This window comes from Coenobita brevimanus, chromosome 93, assembly GCF_032717465.1.
Source record: "Coenobita brevimanus isolate Jiangsu-jjx chromosome 93, ASM3271746v2, whole genome shotgun sequence".
Classification (NCBI taxonomy): domain Eukaryota; kingdom Metazoa; phylum Arthropoda; class Malacostraca; order Decapoda; family Coenobitidae; genus Coenobita; species Coenobita brevimanus.
This window is the reverse complement of record NC_137046.1, coordinates 44779609-44804246: the sequence shown is the minus strand read 5'-3', so window position 1 is coordinate 44804246 and position 24638 is coordinate 44779609. Positions and strand designations below refer to the sequence as shown.

General features: G+C 42.6%; 1 protein-coding gene across 4 annotated transcripts in view; it reads left to right on the top strand.

Moving 5' to 3' along the window:
* Positions 1 to 24638, top strand: part of LOC145412538 (PDZ and LIM domain protein 1-like) — a 144981-nt gene that overhangs the window by 64405 nt on the left and 55938 nt on the right. For all 4 annotated transcript variants that reach the window (XM_080282436.1, XM_080282435.1, XM_080282434.1 and 1 more), the window contains exon 2: positions 11404 to 11552. In XM_080282436.1, the coding sequence (XP_080138562.1) occupies positions 11404 to 11552 (149 nt within the window). The remainder of the gene's footprint in view (positions 1 to 11403; positions 11553 to 24638) is intronic.

Below are 24638 nucleotides of genomic sequence, written 5' to 3'. Positions count from 1 at the left end.
ATATACATACGTATTATTTATACCTACCTACCTTCCTACCTACCTACCTACCTATATATATATATATATATATATATATATATATATATATATATATATATATATATATATATATATATATATATATATATATATATATATATATATATATAGTGATTCTCGACATTATGAAATCTATAGCACACCTTCACAAATGTAGTTTTTTTTTTTTTTGTCCGTAGCATACCTATCCTCTCCACCCAAGTTGTTTGCTCGTAAACACAGATATGACTGCAACTAAAAATAGTGACAAGAGTAATTGCGATTTTTAGTACTAAGCATGAATTTACACATCAGCTATTTGTCTATACTGTTTAAGCGAACAACTAACTGGCTTGCTCAGAATTATTTCACAATGGACAAAGTAAGGGTCGACAGTGAGTGTTGCCTCAGTAAGAGAAATATTCAGTACCATATACTAAGATATATAAGTGGAATGGTTGGGTACAGGTACAGAAATTCCTTTCGTTCAGTCGTACATGTCATTTCAAATATTATCATTTTGATGTACAAAACATAATTTCAGTAACTGAAACGAAAAAAAAAATAGTTATGAAATTTATAGAACTATTTTAATTATGACACAGGTGGTTGATTTTCGAAACGTAATGGAAATAAATATGGATTACTAAACGTTTAAAGCTCCCGATTAACAACACATGAAAAGCGCATTTGCATGCAACACCACAGGTGGATCACTGGAGAATCATTAACAGGTGATATCCTTGAACCTGCATTTGAGATCACAGAAACATTCCTGGTCATATGACACATCAGTATCATAAGTTGAATATTATTGCGATGACTCTTGCCTCATGTCAAATCAGTCTGAATGTTTATGTATGGACATACTTTAAATCAAGGTTGTTTATCCAAGAGTGCATGCACCCGTTGGGGACAGGTGGAGCCTCAGCAGGGGTGCACAAACTGTCACTTGGATGCAGTAGTATTTTCTGCCTTGCTAGCATCTGATCATTTATAATACTGATTCTAATGTGATCATATTCGAATACGTCAGCTCAAAAGGAGTAGCCTCTATTGTTTGGTAAACAAAATACACGTATACAAATTATGGGATATATTGTGCATTAAGGGCAACAAATAATCAGACATGCTTATGTTCAAACCAAGTAATCTTAGCGTGGCTCTTTTCTGCATCCTTTTCTCTATTAAATATTTAATGAATTGGGGTACTTAGGTTGGGACGCGTTTAGTTTCGGGTTGCACAAGCCAAGACAGATTAGACAGACCTGTTTTGTAAGTCTGCAAAATGAAATTATATCCGAATCCTTTCTTACCATCCTTCTGATAATAATCCCATTCATGTGGCATCACACACAAGAGGCATTGTGTGTGTGTGTGTGTGTGTGTGTGTGTGTGTGTGTGTGTGTGTGTGTGTGTGTGTGTGTGTGTGTGTGTGTGTGTGTGTGTGTGTGTGTGTGTGTGTGTACCAGAACCTTCGATACATGAAGAGATTCCCATTTTGCAATTCTCTGACAGTCCTGGCAGATGGTTAAGATATTCTTTGTATCCGAGACACGAAATTTTCTGGTTTGGGATTTAGTTTGTACAACAGGCAAACACTATCCCAACACCTGATGAAGCTTACAATATGACACAATTAACGATGCATGTGATAACTGCCCTTTGAATCTACACTTACGAAAAAGATTTTGTGCTTTATGTATCAAAAAGACTAGCCGCATATACCGTCACAGACCCATTCAGTGATATATACCTCGCCATCCGATACACCTGCTATACCGAGATGACAAAACCGTAATGCCTAGTCAGAAACTCATCTCACACTGCTGTTCGGATTTTTTTTTTTTTTTTTTTTTTTTTTTTGTCCCGAGTGTACAGTACAAAATATACTGTACACCTACATAAAATTCTACGTTTCTATGAACTTACGTTTCACCACACACAATTTGGACTCATATGAACAATGCATCTTTGACATGTATAGTATGAATGACTGATCAGAGGGCATGGGTATTTATTTCCTTGAAGGCATACACCACGTACGGCCTTAACTTTGCAAGAGTATCGTACCAAGTCCCTGCAAAGAGTCATTAGGGTAGATCAAACTTTACATCACTGACTAACCATACAAAATCTAAAAGTATTCTCTTATGTACGAAGAAGACTTTGGACTACTTCAGGTTAATGATTTGCTATGAAATTCTAGAACGGTGAGGTATAATTATAGAAGCAGTAGTCTGGCAAGGCCCCACGCTGTCCCTAAGATGTGTTGGGTACAGTGGGTGTCCGTTCAGTCCTGGTGTTAGTTATCCTGAGACATAACGCCAAGACGACACGTGGGCTCTCTCTCTCTCTCTCTCTCTCTCTCTCTCTCTCTCTCTCTCTCTCTCTCTCTCTCACACACACACACATTGTCGTACCCCAGCCTAATTGTCCCAGCTAGAAATAAAGCAACACACGCCTTGGCTCCAGTTCACCAGGGGTCCCCGTATCCCTGTCTTTATTCTTGCCAACCCCACGGACGATTTTATTCAGCTTTAGTAAGGCTTCTCGCACTGAGGGGGTTTAATAAAGACTGTATCTAACCCCTCCGGCTCGAAAAATCAGTCCTAAAATAAATAAAATCGTCTGGTAATAGCAAGAATGAAAACAGAGGGAAAAAATGATATACTCGGGCTGAAGTGGTTAATTGATTCAAGGTGTGATTTTTTTTTCCCCCAGGTAAATATACTGTGTGGGAATGATGGCAGTAAGGGGAATATATGAGTGCTTGTTTGTGTGTGTGTGTGTGTGTGAGTTTGTGTGTGATTAGGGAAGTGATGGAATGAGGTAAATCTGCACGCTATATCTCACTTGGGGTTGTACGTAATGGTGATGATGATGATAATGATGATGAATGGAGAGAGAGAGAGAGAGAGAGAGAGAGAGAGAGAGAGAGAGAGAGAGAGAGAGAGAATCAGTGTGGGAAGGTGAGGTAAAGCAAGGATGGAGAGGGAAAATGAACGGGAAAAAATGTTCTTGATAGCCACGGGAGGGGAAAGAATGAGAAGCAGGAAGATAATAGGCAGAGAAAAGGAGTAAACATGAAAAATTAAGAGACGTGTCAACAGAGGAATGAGAAGAAAAAGAAAAAGTATAGAATTCTAGAAAGGAAGAGAGAGAAAAGAATAGGAGACGAGGATTTATGAGAGAAAATAAGAGAAAGGGAGAAAGAATAAGCAAGAAGACATTAGAAAGACATGATAAGAAAACAGTATGAGAGAGAGAGGAGACTGGAACACAGGGTAAGTATGCGTAGTACGAAAAAAAAAACAGAAAAACAGAAACCAGGAGGAAAGGAGGGAACGCGAGGAAGAATCTAAGAGAAAGACGAACCTTGTCTGTACACCACCAAATTCCCATACCCGACCTGACTCCCATGCCCCATCTGACTCCCATGCGCTGCCAGACTCCCTTATTCCACTTGAATCCCATACCCCACCTGATTCTGACACCATACCCCACCTGACTCCCTTACCTCACCTGATGCCCATACCCTACCTGACTCCCATACCACACATAGCTACCATACCTCACTTGACTGCCATGCCCCATCTGACTCCCATAGGCTACTCCTCCTTTCTCCTAGACTGCACGTGACTCCCACACATCCCCTAACTCCCATACCCCTCCTGACTCCCTGTACCCCACCTGACTCGACAACATATGGCAAAAAAAAAAAAAAAAAAAAAAAAAAAAAAATGTATACTAGTGACAGCAGTAATAACACGTCAAATCGTACCCGTCAAGCTTCATATATATTCACATTTATTTGTTTATATATTTACGCAAAACCATATGTGTACTATTCGTCCTTGCAACAGGCTTGACATCCATGAATATCGCTGCCAAATAAACACTGCAACACCAACTGCGCCACTCCGATTGTTCAACACCATTGGACCCTTGACTCTGTACCAACTATGCAACGCTGACCGCAATAATGATTCTGCAACACTGGCTTTTGTCCCCGTGTCACAGTTGCAATCCTCTCTATACTCAAGGTCACAGGCGCTTGGCAGTCTACCCTCACAGACCAAGCAAGAATTCTCCCCTCATTCCTGTCCTCCCCCGTCTCCTCCCTAGTCCCTTTTTTCCTTTTTCCAGAATTTTCCCCTCAACTCGCCCCCCCCCTCTCTCTCACTCTCTCTCCATTCCCCTTCTCTTATTTCCGTTTTCCCCAAACAAGAATTTTCCGGCACCCTAGCCCTCTCCCCTCTCCTTCCCAGTTCCTTCTTCCTATTCTACTCCATTGCCTCTCTTTGTATCCTCATTCTCCTGTTCACAAACTCTTTTTTGGCTCTCTTCTCTCTTACTCTCATTTCTCCTTACCTCTGTACCTTCCCGTCAGCATCACCATATCTCTCCCCCATCAATCCTCATTGCTTACCTATCCATTCTCATTCTTTTTCTTCCCCTCATTTATATTCTACACTTCTCCCTTCATTCCTCCCCTTCCCAATCTTTTCCTCCGCCTCCCCTTCCCACATCCTCACCTGTCCTCACCTGGAACTTCATCACTTGTGACCGTGTCGAGAAAAATACGACCCCTGAGTTGTGTGGCAGGTTGTGACGGATGCACGGCCCTCACACAGGTTCCCTCTCCTCCATCTCCTCCTCTCCTCACCCTCCTTCACCTCATCTCCTCCCTTCTTCCACCTCCCTCCCTCCTCCCCTCCTCTAATACTTTCTCTCCTCACCCTCCTCTACCTGCTCTCCTCCACCTCCTCCCCTCCTTTAAACCCTTCCTTCCTCCACTTTCATCTCTCCTCGCATTCCTCTGTTTCTCTTTCATCAACCCACGCCCTTTCCTCACTTTCCCCACTCTCAACATGTCACTTTTCTTGCATTAAATCGCTACGGTTTGGGCATTAGAGAACCTTGAAAATCACTTCATTACTTAGTTTATTATGTGTACAAATTATTCGAAGCACTGATGTATTTTATGTTTCTGTTTTCAGTGAAATTATAGAAAAAGAATCCAGTTAAAAGCACTTTCATACTACTCCAAATTCACAGATCTCTGGCACTGAAGATGAAACACTGCATAAGTATATTTAGATCATTGCAGGGTAGCTGTGATTATGCTGAACTGATTTAGGTTATGAAGAGGAAAGCTGAGGCTACTTTTTTCATCATGAAATATTGCCAAAGCCAATGTAAGACCATGTATAGAATAACTACTAGATGAAATATAAAAGAAAGGTATATTATTTTTTAAAAATAAAATTACGCTGACGAATAATGAAAATCAAAAATTGCAATGCGTTGAGAACTAATAAAAGTATCGTCAGCACACCTTCTCATGCTATGTTCCCTTTGTCCTCTCATCTCATCGTGGACCACCTTTAGGCTGCACTGCCCTCCTCTGTCGTCTCCGTTCAGTGCCTCAGTATCTCTACTTCCCATCTTTCTCAGTCGTCTCATTCCCACTGCCTGTGAATAATGGCACACCTTCCCATTATGTGTCCCTCTTTTCATATCATTGCTAGGGCATATTGTGTTTGCTTTTGTCGTTCACTGAAGAGTATCGTCATGGTGTAAAGTCTGTATTTTAAACATCGGTGTTTGTATTATGATCTATGTCCATTGCGAAAACAATCCTATATCACAAACACTGTATTCCTTGCTTGAAAATATATACCAACAAACCTGCACCTATATCTCAGTTCTCAGTAACCATCCTACGCCCTACACATTATTCTTGTCCATAAATTTTCCCAGACACCCCTTTAAGTTCTTCACCAGCCTCACAAACATTTAGGCACCTGTCCCATTCTTTTGCCTCCCAATAATACTACACATTCCACATTCCCCACTTTGTTTTCTTCATGTAGTCCCATGGTCGTGAGCAATTCGTTGTACGTCTTCTTAGTTGGACCACTGTGCACACAGCGTTCCATGGTAAAGACTGATACTCAAAGCGTGTAGGGGGATAATGAGGGGGGGGGGGAGGAAGGAGAAGAAAGATGATATACTGAATATCTGAACACTTGTCTTAAGTCTGTAAATGCTATATTAATCATATGCTACATATCATCAGAAAAAAACTGAGCAGTGTGCGGTTCTGAACGCTGCTAGTATGTCAGTTACCTGCATACGGTCTTCAGCACTGGCTCAGCAACAATTCTGTATAAATTATCATGACTGTGGCTGTCATAAGCAGCTATTTCAATGAAAGACACTGCTAACGTGTTACTTTTGCTCTACTGAGTTGAAGATATTTGGAGAGCCATATAGACTGTTGGGAAAAAAAGGACCATAGATGTACGGTTGATCGGAAAGACTTTTTTTTTTTTTTTTTTTTTTTTTTTCAAGAAAAATGAATAAAGTCCGCCCACATGTATATCAAGGCGCCTGGATCCATTGCCCTAGAAATTCTACAAGTCATAGGAGGGACAATAGAGAGGACCTGGGAAACTACTCCAGTTATGGGCACTTGTATTAGCACATCACTGAAATTAACATATTGTACCTAATTAGACAAGCCTAGTCTTATATTAAAAAATTAATTAAAGAATACTTCCTGAATAACTCTCTATATGTCCACTTTTGATGTAGGTTCTATACTTACATCTGTCTGAGAGACGCGAAGCGAGCCTATTGTTCCTTTCTTTACAACTGAAACATCTGAAACAAAGAAAAATACATTGTATATCAGTACAAGCGCACTGGCAAATAAAGACGGTAACATTTATTAGCTTTATCTGTGTCTCTGAAATTAAATCTTTGCATCCAATGACGTAATTTTAAGTATATTCATGCCACTACCAGACGATTTCACCTTTAGGAGTGACTTTAGACCTGTTGAGGTTAGATCAAGCCTTCATTTACCGCTGGATCTCAGTATAGTTTATAATAACCACATTTTTAATATTCCCAGCATGCTAACATCCGTATGTCTCTCTCGCCCTGTATAATTTTCTCCACCACCCAAAGTGCCTCTTATTTTCTCTACTCTTTATCTGAGCTCACACCTCCTCTCACTCACGCCACCCCCCCTCACCCTACCTCACCATCTCATCTCCCCCTCACTCTACCCCACCATCTCATCTCCCCATCACCCTAGCCCGTCTTCTCTCACCAGCTACAAGAACACCTCACAACAATGGATTTTTGTGGGTGACTGAGTATGGTACAGGCTGTGTTGCGGAAAGATCAAAGACGTGTGTGTGTGTGTGTGTGTGTGTGTGTGTGAGAGAGAGAGAGAGAGAGAGAGAGAGAGAGAGAGAGAGAGAGAGAGAGAGAGAGAGACTGATTATAGAGAAGGAATACACGGATATACTGAGACAAGGGTTGCCAACCAAACAGAAATAACCACACCATCAGTAAAACAGAAAAAATTGGTAGTATAACTTATCTAAAAACATTAACGAAATTCAGCAAAATAATCACAACGCCTAAACTTGACAAAACATACATATTTCTTTAGAGAAATAATTATTTTTAGAATTCTACTGTCATTCTAGCAAAATGCCTGAACTTGGCGGAAAACTAAATATTTTCAGAATTCTAAGTTTTGAACTTCACTTAAGAAAACAGTAAAATATATAACTAGGAAATATTTCATTTTAGCTGAATCGAGTTAGTCACACGTTTCTGCGAACCAGTGAGTTGCACATCCCAAGATTAGGGCATATTAGGTAGGTGAGAGGCTAGAAGAAGAAGGAGAATAACACGGCAAGAGGACTGGAAGAGTACTAGTAAAATCAAGAGTAAATAAGAACCATTTCCCGCCATCTCCGACATTTACACGTCAGCAGCACAACACCGTCGCTCACATCACATCAAAGCACCACGTCCAGGGGATATACCAACACGTCACTCAAACACAAACACTGTCTCTCCTGTCTGTTCACTTCTCAGGTCTCCTCCACCCCCATCCCCTGCGCCCCTAGCATCACTTTTACTTTTCCATCTAAACTCATGTGTCCTCCCCACCCCCTTCCTTCCAATGTGACTTCTTCCCCCTTCGTTCTCAGTCACGTTTTCCACTCTCCTTTCCCCTCCCCCTCCCCCAACTCGTTTCCCCTGCTACCTACATCGTCCCCAGCCACTTCCAATATTTTCTCCTCCGTTCCTAGTTACAGTACCCCCTCCCCCAGCCAACCACACCAGTTTCCCCTTCTCTCTCTACCCTATCACCCCTCTTTTCCCCACTATCAGCGCCTTTCTTTCCTCAGCCAAATTACCCTTTTTCTCCACAACCACAAATGTTGCTACTTCATACCCCATTTCCTTCCCCCACAATTTTTAATCTTTTCCCTAAGCCACCTAATTTATTTCTTTTCCTCAGTCACACTCTTCATTCTCCTTAACAACAACTCGTTTTATTTAATTTAAGTAGCAAATATATTTCCATTCTCTATGAACAAACTTCCTTTTATTATCAACTAAAAATAATTTCTCTTTCGTTACGAATTCCCTCTTTATATTAACAAATATTTCTTCCTTAAAAACAAATATTAATTTTTTTCAACAGCCAATATACTTTTCCAAAACGGCAATAGTCTTTTTCTTCAACAACAAATATCCTTTTTTTTTTTCGGCAATTGGTTTCCCATTTTCCGTCTCTTATAAACTTACCTGCTTTCCTTAATCACAGCTATAACAACTTATCTTGAACGGTCTCTCTCTCTCGCGATCTCACTCTCTCTCTCTCTCTCTCTCTCTCTCTCTCTCTCCCACAGCAGCCACTCATTACCGCCTGTTTACCCTCAACATCTTGGCTACCAAACGGGATGACACCCAAAGTAAACTCTTCCATCCTCCCCTCCCGTCCTCTATCACCTCTCTCTCTCTCTCTCTCTCTCTCTCTCTCTCTCTCTCTCACACACACACACACACACACACATTTCCTTTGTCTATGTCTGTTTTTACCTCTCCTGCATCTCCTTTTTCTTCATCTCTCTCTCTCTCTCTCTCTCTCTCTCTCTCTCTCACCCATAATACAGGTGCACCAGTGGTTGATTTACTCGCAGTGTGTACGTTTTCTTTTTATCTCTTTGCTGGGAGGGATGACTCAGGCAAAACGGGGTCATGGGAGTGATGAGGGGGCAGTTTTCTGAGTCATGGTACCTTTGGCAGCTGGTGTGATTGAATTTTTATCAGTATTGTTGTTCTTATTGGCACTCTGTTGACAGTCTCTTATTATTTTTTTTTTTCATTTTCCTTGACATTTCTCTTTTTGCTTGTGCTTTCTTGTCTCCGTCTCCTGGTACTTGTCACACCATGTGATAGTGGGGAGTATGATGATGATGATGATGATGATGATGATGATCCTACATACACCATATATAAAAAATGCATTATGATGATGATTTACAAACAGACTGTATTACATGTTCTTCCTTCCTGGCGAATGATTAACCCCTTGAATACGGCGACGTCTTATTTCAGCTTACTCCTTCTGCTACCATATACTCAGGTCAAGAGTGTCTGGAACAGTATAAGGGCTAATGAAGGCTATATCTGACCCCTCCAGTTCAAAAAATGTCCCCTAAGCTGAATGAAATCGTCTAGAAATGGTAATGATAATTTTTAAAAAGGCGTCCGATTGAAAAGTTACACACTCATTATGTTCTCCTAAACTGAAAAAAATTTGTCTGGAGATAAGATGGAAAAGAAAAAGTCACTAGATAGGGTACACTCACCATTTCTTTCCCTTCTCCTAAGCTGAATAAATCGTCTGGAGATAAAAGGAATAAAAGAAGAGGTATATCTGATTGAATAGGTTACTGGGGTACGTTCAGCCTCCTCTGTCACAGGTGCTGGGAGGGCCTTATGAATGGCACTGGGTATGATGTTTTGGTGGGGGAGGTGCCAGAGTGGGACGAAAGGGAAGAAGCGGGGTGTTGGGTGTCCTCCTGTCATTGGCGTCATCACACACACACACACACACACACACACACACACACACACACACACACACACACACACACACTTGCTTTCAGTTCCACATTCACTTTCATCATCATTTACACCATTCTCCAGCCCTCTGTCTCTCTCGCTTCTACCATAAGCACTCTACACCACTCTTGCATTCATTTTCACTGCTGCTTTCACACTGAAGTATTCTATCGTTATCATATCTTCTCCTCCCCAACTTCTGCCTTCATTTCCAGCATTCACTTGCGTTCTCATTTTAACTCCACCTTCACTCTCAGTCTCATCTCCAATTGTATCTTTCATTCTTTTTTTTTCATCATTCTTATCCTGTAGTATAGCCAAGGAAGGAGCAAAATTTACTTGATCTCCCCTTAACATGAACAAAATCCTGTCTTTTTTTTATTGCTTTTCCATGTAACATACTAATACTAATACTAATACTAATAATAATAATAATAATAACAATAAATGCATACATACATCATCTAATAATAATAATAATAAAAATATCAATAATAATAATAATAATAATAATAATAATAATAGTAATAATAATAATAATTACAAAAGTGTCAATTTTACCAAGCTTTGGGAGTTTTATAATGATCAGGATATTCATGCTGACGTTTACAGAGCAAAATTTATTCAAGAGTGCCTACTGCATGACAGAGTACATTTACAGAACACGGTGGGGGTGAGCTCTATATTGCACTGACTCTATGAAATATCTGGCTACGTCCCTGTCCTTACCCCATCACTTTCTCTTAACCCTATCTTTCATTCTCTCCTCCACCCCCATCCTCATCTCATCACTCTCACATTAACCATACCTCTCATCCTCGCCTCCACCCTCATTCTCACTTCATCATTCTCCCTTTAGTCCCATCTTTTATTCTCTCCTCCACCCACATTCTCACTCCATCACTCTTCCCTTAACCCTATCTTTCATCCTCTCCTCCACCCTCATTCTCACTCCATCACTCTCCCCAGAACACTATCTCTCATCCCCTCCTCCACCCTCGTTCTCACTCCAGCTCTACAGAATCTTAAATCCCCTTGTGCAGTTCCTGGCTACGTCAATGTTCTCATCCCATCACCCTGCCTCTTACCCTATCTCTCATCCTCTCCTCCACCCTCATCTTCTCTCCGGCTCCTCTCTCAGCCCTACCCATCTCAACTCAAAACAAACCATATTCCTTGGCTCTCATCTCAGGTTAAGGTTCTGATAAGGCTCTGATATGGCTCACGTCTACAGTTTCCTGCTCTCTCTTTCTCTCTCTCTCCCTCTCAACAGTGCTGGTAGTTTGGCTGTTATGTTACGTTAGATTAGGACTAGCAATCATTACTTCAAGTTTCCTCCTCTTTATCTATCTATATATCCATCTTGCTACCTACATATCTATTTTTCTATCTATCTGCCTATCTCACACGCCCTCTGTGTCCCATCCCCAGGTTCTGGTAGGGACCCCTGCTGACGGCACGCTGCACAAGGGCGACATCATCACCCGCATCAGCTATACAGAGACCAAGAACATCACTCATCAGCAGGCCGCGGATCTCTTCAATAACGCAGGCAACCAGATCACCGTCCAGATTAAGAGGTGAGTGAGAGAGGAAGGAAAGGAGGGAAGGGAAGGAGGGAGGGAAGAAATGTAGGAGAGGGAAGGGAGGAATGTAGAAGGAGAGAGAAGGTTCGTGGGAAAGGAAGGGGAGGAGAGAAAAGAAGAATGAGAAACTGGGAACTAGATCAACGTCCAGATCAAGAGGTGAGTGAGAAAGGAGGGAAAGGGGAGAGGCGAAACAGGGAGGGGACAAATAAAGAAAGGGAGGGAAGGGTAATGAGAAAAGGAGGGAAGGAATGTAGGGAGGGAGGGAATCTAGAGAGGGAAGAAAGGGAAACAGGGAAGTAAAACAGAGATGTGCAGAAGGAGGGAAGGGAACCAAAACACACACACACACACACACACACACACACACACAAACACACACACACACACACACACACACACACACATCTTCGTCCAAATAAAGAACTGAGGTAGGGCAGAGGAAAGGTTGTGGCATACATAAGGTAGGGTTGTAAAGAAAGGAAGGAAGAGAGAGAGAGAGAGAGAGAGAGAGAGAGAGAGAGAGAGAGAGAGAGAGAGAGAGAGAGAGAGAGAGAGAGAGAGAGAGAGAGAGAGAGAGAGAGATTTTTGGACCACGATCTTTAACACTAAACTCTGTCCACTTTAACCTGGCTTAAAATTGCTATACTGAGTGCCGAACTGTAACAAGATTTTAACAGTAGAATATGGTGCTAGTCACGAAAAAGTGCTATGGAAAGGATGAAGAACCGTGCCGTAGTATTGTCTTATTCTGCCACTGAGTTAAGGAAAATGAGCTGCAATGGGACGAAAATCTCCACCTAGTTAAGATGGACGACCTATAGAAACCTGCATAGATGAATCACGACCCCAACAACACACCTGTCCTGCCCACCTTCCATCGCCTCACTCCTCAAAATTACCTCTTCACTCCCATCACGTCCTACATTAGCATATTTTTGTTACTCCAGACAATATTATTCAGCCTGGGAAACTCCTCTCGTACTGACGGGGTTAACGAAGGCTGGATCGAGCCCCTCCTGCTCGAAAAGTCCCTCCTTAGCTGAGGAATATCGTCTGTGGTAGAGAGAATAAATTAGGATAAAGTTAAAAAGACGTCATCGTACTGAGGAGGCAAAAGCTTCCTTCCTCTCTCTCTCTCTCTCTCTCTCTCTCTCTTTCTCATGCTGCTGCTTTGACTAGATCTTCATTTTTTGTTCACTCTTCTTGATGCCGTTCTCATTTTATTATTATGTTAATGTCCCCCTTGCCCTCATTCACATTCCCCTTCCTCTTCCTCCTCCCTTCCAACATATTTTATCACTCATTCTACCTCCCCTCCCCTTCACTCCCCTCCCCTCGCCTCTCCTATCATCTTTCCCTTCCCCTCCTCTGCCGTCCCCTCCTCTCTGTTCCCATAACCTCCCCTTTCTTCTCTCTCCCCTCCTAACCCTATTTCCCTTACTTTCCCCTCCATCTCTTTCTATATCTTCCTTTCACTTCCTCTCTCTTCCCCTAACCATCCTATCTCTCCTTTCCCTTCTTTCTCCTAACCTCCCTTCCCTTCCCTTCCTTTTCCCTGACCTCCTCTTACCTTCTTCCCTGCTATTCTCTTCCCTTCCACTCCTCTCCTTCCTTTCCCATCTCTTCTTTTCACATCCTCTCTCTTCTCCCAGCCATCCATCCTTTTCCTTTACATTTCTTTCCTTAACCTTCCTTTCCTTTCTTTCCATTATCCTTCCTTACCCTCTCTTCCTCCCTTCCTTTCCTTTCCTTTCCACTCCTCTCCACCTCTTCCCATCTCACTCATTCCATTTCCCTTTCTTCCCCTAACTACTGTCCCCTCCCCGTGTCTCCCTACCATCCCTTCTCTTTTCCTCTCCTCCCATCCCTTTCCTTTCATTTCCTCTCCTCCCCTCCTCTCCCTTTTCTCACATGTCCTCTTGTCCTCACCCCATCCCGGCCATCACACATTCCTTCAGTGTGTTATGCCACATGAGTCGCCTCCCTCGTGACTCTGAATCTGCTGTTTTTAGGTTGTTCCGCCAGATGAATTACATTTACCAACAGCAGTCTTGCTCCTGTAATGATTCCCCCTCTTGTTCTCAAAAGATATCGTGTGCTTGTGCAGTAGTTGCTAAGTTCTTTGAATGGCATATCCTTTTTAACTATTTACACGGGTTATCTAAGTGGCAAAATGTAACTTCAGTAAAATCTTAGGCGAGAAACTACATTTCCTTTTACGGCATTACTGTAATGCTTACTGCGTCGGAAATAATGAGACTTTAGGTAGTCTTTTCACCCTGTTCTGATCATAGTTACGGCTGCAACAGGGACTGGATTTGTAAAGCGACGGTCGCGTGTACCCGTCTGTATGACTTTTTCGTGAGCGCTTTCTTTATCATACATGTGTGGAAAACAAGGAGGACGAAGGTGAAAGTGAATGAAACAAGGTCTAGCTATATGAGGAGCAGGAAGGGTACGTATAGGTGAAAATGAAGAGGCGGACCAGCGGTGTGACGGCGCCGGCGAATGCGGTTTTATGGCATTCAGCACATTCCCGCCGTCAACAGATCGCCGGCAGAGTTTACTTCCGACCTAGTTTGCTTATTTTGAAAGGAATAAAACTGAGATTAGTAATGACTTTAGTGGCGGTAATAAAGCTCTAAATTTTCTGCTTACCAACCTGGTTGACTTCAGTACATAAGCAAAGGTCACATAATAGATCTTTTTCCTTAGATGGCTGACATATTGTGGAATTTTGACAAATTGATGATGTTTCCGTTGAAGTCTAAATACGTTTATTAAGGCATTTAACGGCATATCACTCAGCTGCTTTGCCTCGTCACGTACCATGAACTCTCGAAGGGAAAAATACCAAAATATTTTTTCTGCTCGGTTTTATATGGCCGTAAAGTTAATCCTCAGTTATATTTTTAAATCCGGGCCACATAAACGCAGCTGCCGGTTCACTTCCCGTTCACCCCCAGGCAGACTCAGCAGGTGGCGCTGTAAACAGGCAGGATGCCCCGCGCGTGTCACACGACCTGCCGAGTTGCCTGACGGGACCAAGACATATGACGGTCTCGTGATAAACAAACTCCACATCACTGCAACAGCGAATACACTGATCAGCAGTCGTAAATATTTAGTGCGGCGTACTTGTCCTAAGATCCGTGTATCCCGCGTCCAGAGTTCGAACCCCAACTGTGGACATATCAGAGTTAATATTGGTAGTATGTTCTTTCATACAGTTGCATGCATATGTTCGTACCATGTCGATTCTACTGATGACACATACACACAAATATAGCCGTTGCAACACTTCAACTTGCACATGCAACAGTCATCTTATAGACACCTGTTTCTATTTCAAACATCACGAGCAAGGGAACGATTAATTATGACTATCCTCCTCCTCCGTGGAGATTATCCTGTACTATTGTGGACCTGATATCGGTTGACACATATACAGAATATTATTATGAACAATGGAAAACGTTTCTCATATCCTCATTTGTTTATATCTTTTTTTGTTGTTAAACGGCAGACGAATCTATTCCATTGAAAGAAATCGCCAACGCTCAGAACGATTAAGAGGTGAATTCCCTGTCTCCGCCCCTCCGCCTCCTCCCCTGATCCTCCTAGTGTATGTGTGTGTATGAGGCAACAAGTGTGTCCTGCTGATGTCAACTGGGGTCCCTTCCTCTGTAAACACTGATGACTCCACGCTTTGTTTTTCTTGTCACTCTGATGTGGGAGGAGATGTGTGGCTGCGACTGTGGGTAAATATACTTGTGTGCAGCCGAAGGTGTGTCTGTGTGTGCGTGTGACTAGGGGCGCATGTATGTTGGATATTTGCGATGTGCTTGTGAATGTGGACGTGTGTGTGTGTGTGTGTGTGTGTGTGTGTGTGTGTGTGTGTGAGAGAGAGAGAGAGAGAGAGAGAGAGAGAGAGAGAGAGAGAGCGTTTGTGTTCAGGTGTTTGAGGATGTGGATGATTTGTGCCTGATGATGCATGGTGTGTGTGTGTGTGTGTGTGTGTGTGTGTGTGTGTGTGTGTGTGTGTGTGTGTGTGTGTGTGTGTGTGTGTGTGTGTGTGTGTGTGTGTGTGTGTGTATGACTGCACGTACAAGTAAGAGTGGGCATGTGGTGGGCTCAGGCAAGACAGTGGGTGGGGTGAGTCAGTGTGCCTGTTGAATCACTGACAAAACAGGGGCAAAAAATAATCTATGCTCACTTATAGATTTGCCAGTGACGGTCATCCTTCCTACTGCCTGCTCACCTCTATAATTTCAGCACATCATTTCAGCCCACACCTTCACACTTCACATCCCAAACCTCTCACTTCATCTCACACTCACACCTCAAACCTCGTCACTTAACCTCTATCATTCACTCCTCAGTTTCATAGTTCTTCTGTCAACTTCACAACTCAACCTCAACCTTATACCTCATACCTCAGCCTCATATCTCATCCCTCAACCTCACACCCCACCCTCAACCTCAAATCTTAACCCTCAATCTCACATCCCAACCTCAACCTCACACTATCATCCAACCTCATAAATCATTCCTCAGTCTCACATTTCATCCCTTAACCTCACACCCCATCCCTTAGCCTCGCACCTCATCCCACAACCTCACACTCCATCCCTCAGTCTCACAACTTTGCTCTTGTTCTCGTCGGTTAAGGAAGCTCTCTACCACGTCTTCCTTAGCGATTTATTTTTGGATATGGCTGGCTAATATCCTTTTGTACGCTATATATGAAGAGTATGACGATATTGGAAGGATATATACACCATAGAAGAGGTAAGGTGGAATAACCGAGATAAATCGTTTAGGAAGAGGTGTTAGGGAGAGAATACGGACCCTTATCTCTCAACTTCACATTTTTCTGTGGCTCACAAATTTACACTCTTTATTTAATGTAGCTAATGAACTGGATAACAAATAAGTAGTTGATTACTGAACTTCATTACAATCATTGTTTGTTGCTCGATTACCTGAGGATGAATTAAAGCCTGATTATCATTTTTTTTTGTTCTGATTGCAACAGATGGTTTCTAGATGTCTGCTGCCATTAACTGGGGAGAAAAAATGCTATGGCCCACTAGCTGTTTTCTGTCTCTCCTTCAGCTTCTGCCCTTTCCATCCTCTACCCCATCTCCCTCTCCCTTCCCTTCCCCCCCCCTTTTCTCTGTCTCTCTCTCTCTCTCTCTCTCTCTCTCTGTAGTCTACCAGTCCGTTTTCCGATTTGAGAGGTTTCCTATCTTTTGCAACCTCTTTTTACCAGTATCCACCCAGGGAACTTCCACTTAAACCCCCACCTAAACTGCCACCTCAGCTCCACTATCTAAAACCTCACCTAAACCCCACTAGCAGAAATCCCGCTCCCCAAACCTCACCACATAACCCCACGTACTAATTTCCATCCAGATCCCATCACCCGAATCCCATCACTTCAACTCCACCACTTCAACTCCTGCGCCTAATATCCCACCACCTTAATTGTACCATCACCTAAACCCCCACCACACAAACCCCACCACACAAACCTCACCACACAAACCCCACCCCCTAAACCTCCCTTAAACCCAGCCACCCCAAATTTTACCACCATTTAAACCCCCACCACGTAAACCCCACCCAGACCCTACCAACCCCATGAGAGTACAATGTTGATAATTAGTGGGGGAAAGTGGGCGAGTTGGCAGCGGTACTAGGAAGCGGGTGGAGTGGCTGTGGAGTGAGTGTGGGTGTGGATATGAAGCTGGTGCGGAGCGGGTGTGAAATGGGTGTGGATGTGGAGTTGGTGTGGAGCGGGTGTGAAATGGGTGTGGGTGTGGAGTGGGTGTGCTTGTGGAGTGAAATGTAGGGCAGGCGTGGGTGTACAATAAGTGGGAGAGTTGGCAACGGAACTAGGAAGAGAGTGGAGTGGGGGTGGAGTGAGTGTGGAGTGAATGTGGAGTGGGTTTGGGTGCAGAGTGGGCAAGGTTGTGGAGTGGGTGTGGAATGAGTGTGGGTGTGGTGTGGGCGGGGTGCGTGTGTAGGTGTGCAATGGGTGCTGAGTGGGCTAGGTGGATGTCTGGTGGATGGGTTGGGGCTGTGATGTGGACGGAATGGATGGAGAATGTGTGAGGTGGATATATGGAGTGGGAGGAGAGGACTGAAGATATAGAGGATGTTATGTGGATGATGGGTGCTGTGGATGTGGATCAGAATGCAAGACTTAGGGATGTGGATGCGGAGTACAAAGTGAACTGGTTTTACGAAATGGATGCTACAGTGGTTGATGATGTCAGAGTGGTGGATGGAATTAGGAATGTGGATGAAACGTGGAGAAATGATAACCTGGATGCTATGGATGGAAAGAGGAGGTGGAGTTGGGTTGTAAGATGTGAAATAAGGAATGGATAGAAAGTGGAACCTCTAGGTAAGTTGGAAATGTGGTTCTTAGGTGGAATGGAGAAATGTCAAAGGAGTGGAGTGAATTAGATAAGATGAAGAGTGGAAATAAATTTGGAAAGAGGAGTGTAAAGTGGGCAGATGAAGTGTGATGTGGCTGGAAGAAGTGAAATTGTGGCCGGTTGCTAGAGTGACGTGATTTAGTGGTGCTTTAAGGGGTGTTGAAGTGTTCAGGGTGGGTAGTGTTTGCGTGAGTGAGAGTGTGAGTGGCAGAGTGAGTGATAATGAGAGTGTTAGTGTGAGATATAATGTGAGTAATGGTGTGAAAATAGGGTGAAGTAATGGGACGTGGAGGTTGTAGATGAAAATACATTGACTGAAAATGGAGACAGAAAATACAAGCGTAAAAGAGAATAAATGTTGACAGATAAAAAAGAACAAAGATGAAACAGAATGAGGTTATATCTGACAGTTTGGATGAAAATTAGAATGTATGGAGACAAGAAAGGGTTTGTGAAAAACAGAGGAGCTGAAAGATATAGTGGATTGGTACTGAAGCATGGCAGTGGTGAGGTTGTAGAAAGAGACACTAAGAATATTAAAGAACAAGAAAGCATTTGTATATAACAGAATGAATGATGATATATAAAGACCCGAAATGGAAAGAGTTTATAACTGATGGTTTGGTTAAAAAGTGGAAAAAATTGTGTGCACAGGAAGTGTAAGAGGGCATTTTTATTCAGAATGTGGAGACAAAAAAAGGAATATGTAAAGAAGAGAGAGAGAAATGGGCGTGAGAGATACGTATAAGAGTAAGAGAGAAATGGGGTTGAGAGATACATATTAGACTGACAGTGAAAGGTGTGAATGTGGAAGTTGTACGACACTCTTTTACTCAGCATATGGAGGGGCATAAAAGTAAATATGCAAAGGATGAGAATGAGTGATGAGAGATAAAGTGGAGTGGCAGTGAAGTATAGGAAGTTGCTATGGTTATGGATGAACTGGGACATGAAATATATGGGTACGCAGGTGTGGGCGGAAGGGGAACGAGTACAAGTGTGAGAGAGTTCAAGCGTAAAAATGGACTGAAGATGGAGTGGATATGGATCAGGATAAGGAAGTGAAGAGATTTTAAAATGTCGAAAATATTTGTGGAAGATCATATGGTAATAAATAGTCAAACAATACTTCGTTCTCGACTACGCCAAAGTTCAGAATTTTACCTCCTTTATCCCAAGATTCTCTGCGACTAAGACTCATATTTGAATCTGTTTATCAAGACTCTCCATCCTTCAGTTTCTCTCCCTAACCTTTCTCTACAATATCCTTGCTTTATATTCTTGTTAAGCCCACACGACTTCATACATCTTAGGAAGTACTGTATCTCGCGCACCGAAGGGCTAAATTAATTCTCTAGGAACCCAGCCAAAACAATCACACATTTGTTATCATAATTCTGTTGTAACCAGAAATTTTGTCTAATATTTCCTTTTAAATTTACCTATCTGTGAAAGGATCTCTTGTAGTGAATGAGCTAAGTATTTTAGCTCTCGTAAATTCACTCTCACTTTCCATCTCCCGTACCTCCCTCCCTTTTGCCTTCACCCTACCTAGTCCCGTGCTTCCCTCCCACTTTCCTTCTTACCCCTTTCCTCCCTCCTCTTTCTATCCCTACTCATCCCCCACCCCAACTCCTTCTCCTCCTCCTCCTACCATAAATTCTCTCCCATTTCCCTTCTCATCCTCCCGCACCTCCCACCCTTCCTTCTCTTTTCTTTCCCTTCCCGTATCTCCCGCGTCTTCATCTTCCTCCTCCTCCTTCTCCCACCCTGCTCACCTACCTTCTCATATGCCTGCCTCCACTTGAGCATGACAACAGAAACACGAGATGCGAGGAGAATCTCTCTCTCTCTCTCTCTCTCTCTCTCTCTCTCTCTCTCTCTCTCTCTCTCTCTCTCTCTCTCTTTGTGCTGGTAGAAAAGGTGATGATGGTGGTAATAGTAGTGGTGGTATAATGGTGGAAATGATGGAGAAGGAATAGTTATACTAATGATGATGAAGGGGGTAAAAGGATTGGGAGGAAGTGATGGTGGTGGTGATGGTAGTGGTGTTGGACGGTGTGTGTTGGTAGTGGTGTTGGACGGTGTGTGTTGGTAGTGGTTTTGGACGGTGTGTGTTGGCAGTGGTGATGGTGATGGAGGGGGTGATGGTGGTGGTGGTAATGGCGGTGGAGGGGACGATGGTGGTGGTGAAGGTGGCAAGTGCTGTTTTGGTGGTGACAGTGATAACCGTTGTTGTCGTGGTTGTGACTAACGATAATGATAATGGTGATGAGGTGATGACGTTGTCAGTATTCCTGGCGAAAATGTTGAAGCTTAAGTAGAACATGAGATGCCGCCGACGATAATGGTGATGACGATGGCTCTGTGGTTGTTCGTAAAAGAAATAAGAATTCGCAAAGAAAACAGGAGTATGGTAGTACCTGAAGTTGCCATAATGGTAGAGGGGATATGGTGGTGACGGTGACAATGAATGAGATAATAACAGAGATGATGATTATAAGGACTGTAGGGATGATAACAGCGATGACAGGCTGAGAAATAAAAGATCGAATGGAGAGACAAAGCGATGACACGTAGTTGAAGAAAAAGAGAAAGGGAGGAAAGAATCAAGCAGAGAGGCATTTTTGGCAGACAGCTGAGATAATGGAGTGATCAAAGTGAGAAAGGTCTGAAAAAAATGTTTAAGGGTATGAAGAGAAACAGACTGGAAATTATGAAACAGATAAATATGTGGATAATGATAAAGAGACTGTAATAAGACAGAGAGAGAGAGAGAGAGAGAGAGAGAGAGAGAGAGAGAGAGAGAGAGAGAGAGATGCTTTGTACTTAAGAAAACCATTATACATGTGGAGGGTACCTTGGTAGTGTGGCTGAAGTAATGGAAAATAAGTCAAGATCAAGATTAAATTCTCTGAGCAGGCCCAGAAGCATAAAAAACACACCTAAGAACTGACAGAAGTGGGTGATGAAAGATGAATTTAATATGAGCGGATTAATCTATACAGTGATGGATGAGATCGCTGATATACTTAACGTTAAGAAAGACGAGCATGTAAAATCAATGACTAAGATACATTGGAATATTATGGGTGTAAAGCTAAAGCGTGAATATCAATGAGAATTAAGGTTAGAACTGGACTCTATAGTTTTCTTTCATAGGAATAACTGTGGAGTCAGGCACGGTATGGTAGGCAGCTGCACAGGTGAAAAAATAAAAGCTAAAGTCAGTTTCAGTGCACAGAGGCAGCGAGTATTTATGTATGAGTGTGCAGGTTGTCAGTTATGCAGAGCGTGTATGAGGGATGAGGCAGGTGGCATGTGGTGGGTGAGGCGGATGGAGGCGCGGAGTCAGGTGTGGTAATGAGGTGGGGATGTGTAGGGCTCCCTGGGTAATGCTTTGAAATGGATGGAGTTCTTTGACGGTGATGTGTGAGGCTCCCTGGATACTGCGATGACGTGGATGGTGTCCTTTGAGAGTGGCTATGAGAGGGATTTAAAAAGGGACACGATTTGCAAAGAGACAGCGAGTGATTTTTGGAGAGGTGTGCTATGAGGGTCGCATTCTCGTTGATTTCAGAGATTTCTTAACACCTCTTCACGAGCGATTTATTTTGCACAAAACACTTTAACATCCAATAGTGTGTTACTGATGCAAACTATGTCGATACTGGAAAGACGTGAATAACATGGAAAAGCATACTGAAAGGTAATAAGCACAATAATTTGCTAAGGAAGAGATGCCACGATGTCTAATATGACAACGAGAATGTAGCTCTACGTAACGATGTGTAATGAACTTTTGTGTGGCCTGATTGATGAATTATGAATATGGTAATTATCTTTTGGATAAAAGGCAAAATCTCTCTTTTTAGAAAGTTACCAGCTGACCAACATGATGAGAGAGAGAGAGAGAGAGAGAGAGAGAGAGAGAGAGAGAGAGAGAGAGAGAGAGAGAGAGAATACAGTTCATTCTTAACAAATGGCGTTGGACTCGAACTTGCCACGTTTACGTCCATTTTGGCTGGCGACATACAGTACATATACTGCAATACTTTAAATGAATGAACATATAAATAAATAAAGCTGAGGAACTAAAAACCGTGAACTTGCTAAAGCACCTTGCAAGCGGTACTATATAAATGTCACTATGGACGAGGTGGTAAAAACTTAAAGAGAGGTGGCAGGGGCTTTGATGATCCCAATTGGCGGTAAAACTGTCAGCGTGGAGGTAAAATTAAGATAAGCTGAATGACTCTATCTCGCTAAAGCATTCAATTTACTACTCTGAAAAGCGGTCCATGTTAGGGCAGCCAGATGGAAGCCTGGGCGAAGGCAGCAGAAAGTAGCTACCAAGTTGAGGGGTATTTATGGAGCCATCTGGTGAGAGAAACGGGCTGATTGAAACGGCGTGTAAGTGACGTTAAGTAGGAAGGTATAATAAACCACAGAAGCGATATATTTGTGGCAGAGGGAAGTTGGAGACTAACACAAACATGAGCAGCAGTAAAGTGGCTGGGAAGAGTGGAAGAGGCAAGGCTAAAAATTCTGTAGGTCGATGAACTGGAAGGACTGTAGCTTGAGTAATAAAACAATACGAGTATGTTGGCTCAGGGTGTCTGTCGGAACAAGCTGACATAACGAATGCCGAATGCAAGTTAGTAACAGAAGGAAATCAAATGTCGCTCAGATCAGATGACGTATTCTGTATTTCGTCTCTATCTTCAGCCGATTTTACCTGTCTGGGAGAACGCCCTAGATGAAAGATAGTGAGGGACATACCTGACTCCCCCAGTTCGATAAGGTTCTCCTAGTGTGAAAATATCATCTGTAAATAAAGTTTAAAAATTGCGTCATCAGACTGAATGGCTCAGTTATCAGAGGATACAGTGGTCGATTTAGTGGCATGAGAAGCGGAGGTTTGGGGGAAAAATACCAGATGATGGAGTGATGACAGAAGTAAGACAAAGCTACTAAAACAAGAAAAATGGCATGAAAATTATGTTAGCAATAAAAACGGTAGAAACGAGTAGGCTAATGAGGACAGCTGAGGTTTCTGGCAAAAGGTGAATCAGTGGTAGGAATGCATACAGCTCTAGAAGTAAAGATAATAATAGGACACTAAAGAACGCACCAGACAATACGCTACTGCAAGGACACAAGTAAGAATCGTAAACCTTCAGGTGGATGAAGAGATGGTGAAGCCATAGTCATGGTTCTAGCAAAAGTAACGTTAGTACGGTTACTGTTAGAAATGAAGGCAATTCTTGGGTAAAAAATAAATAAATACTGGCAGAGGGGGGAGAAGTGGTGAAGCCGTAGTTAAAGCAGTATCAAAAGTGAAAACAATGAAGTTAATGGGAGAAACTAAGCTCATTCTACGAGGCATGAGAGAAATGAGGGTGAAGCCGAAGTTATGGGAGTAACAAAAGTGAAAACAATAAATTAATGATAGAAACGATGGTAATTCCAAGGGGCAAAAGTAATGGCGACAGGATGAAAAATTGCAGCAACAGGTGACCATGACAGGGCGACGCTGAAGTTGAAATCCTGGTAGCAGCAAAACTGAAAACAATTGGATTAATGGTAGAAACGAAGGTAATTCTAGGAGCAAAAATGACGGCGGCGGGAGGAGTAATGGCAGCAACAGGTGGCCATGACAGAGTGGCTGCTCCCCAGTTAAGCGGCGGACATTGCACAAAAAACAGCCTGCCATGCGTATATTTGGAGCAGCGACCCAAATTTACTGGTACACACACACGGAAGCTCTAGGCCGCACGAGACTTCTTTACAGCCGCCTCCTTGTTGTGAATACATTTCGTGTGGGTGTATATGTATGATCCTTTACTCGTAGGTATTGTTGCCGTTTCGGACAGTCGCGCGTTTTGGACGGTGTCTGATAGAAATGAGAGGTCTTCTCTATGGCTTTTATGTTTGCAAATGTTTCGTATATTACTTAGAAAATATGGGAAGAGGAGTCTTTTCAGCTCTTAGGTCTGTCCGTTATTGCATGTTAAGGCTAGGTTAGGTTATGATGCGTCAGGTTCCATTAAGCTTGGTTTGATTAGATTACCTCATTTGAACATTGATGCGACTGCGGATGATACAGGAAACTGAAGCTTTTTTTTTTTTTTTTTTTTTTTTTTTACGTACACTAAACCAAGCTTTAGCAAAGTTATAAAGAAGACTCCGTACTGTGGTCACACGTGACAAAACATGAAGAAACCGTGGGGCATGACTGTCCGTTATGACATCTGCATATCGCAATAGATGCGCACCTGTAGTTCTTCAATTTCTTAGTTTATTCACTTATAGCCTATCAGATAGGCAAATATTATGAAAACTGTGGAGTAATATATTTAGTAAGTACTGTAGTGGTCCCTAGCATGTGACCGCCAAAGAAAATGGGAAGCGTACATTCATATGAGAGAATATGTATATGAAGGGGTGACTATGTTGCGTGGCAAACGTGGCGAAGATTACATTCTGACCCTGGGAAGTGTTCTTGTGGGTTCTGAAGGCTCTGATTACCTCTTCCTTTACAATTCATAATTCATATTACATCTTGGTATTCTTGTATATCTTATTAATATTGTAACAATTCATACAATGTTACGATTATCAATTG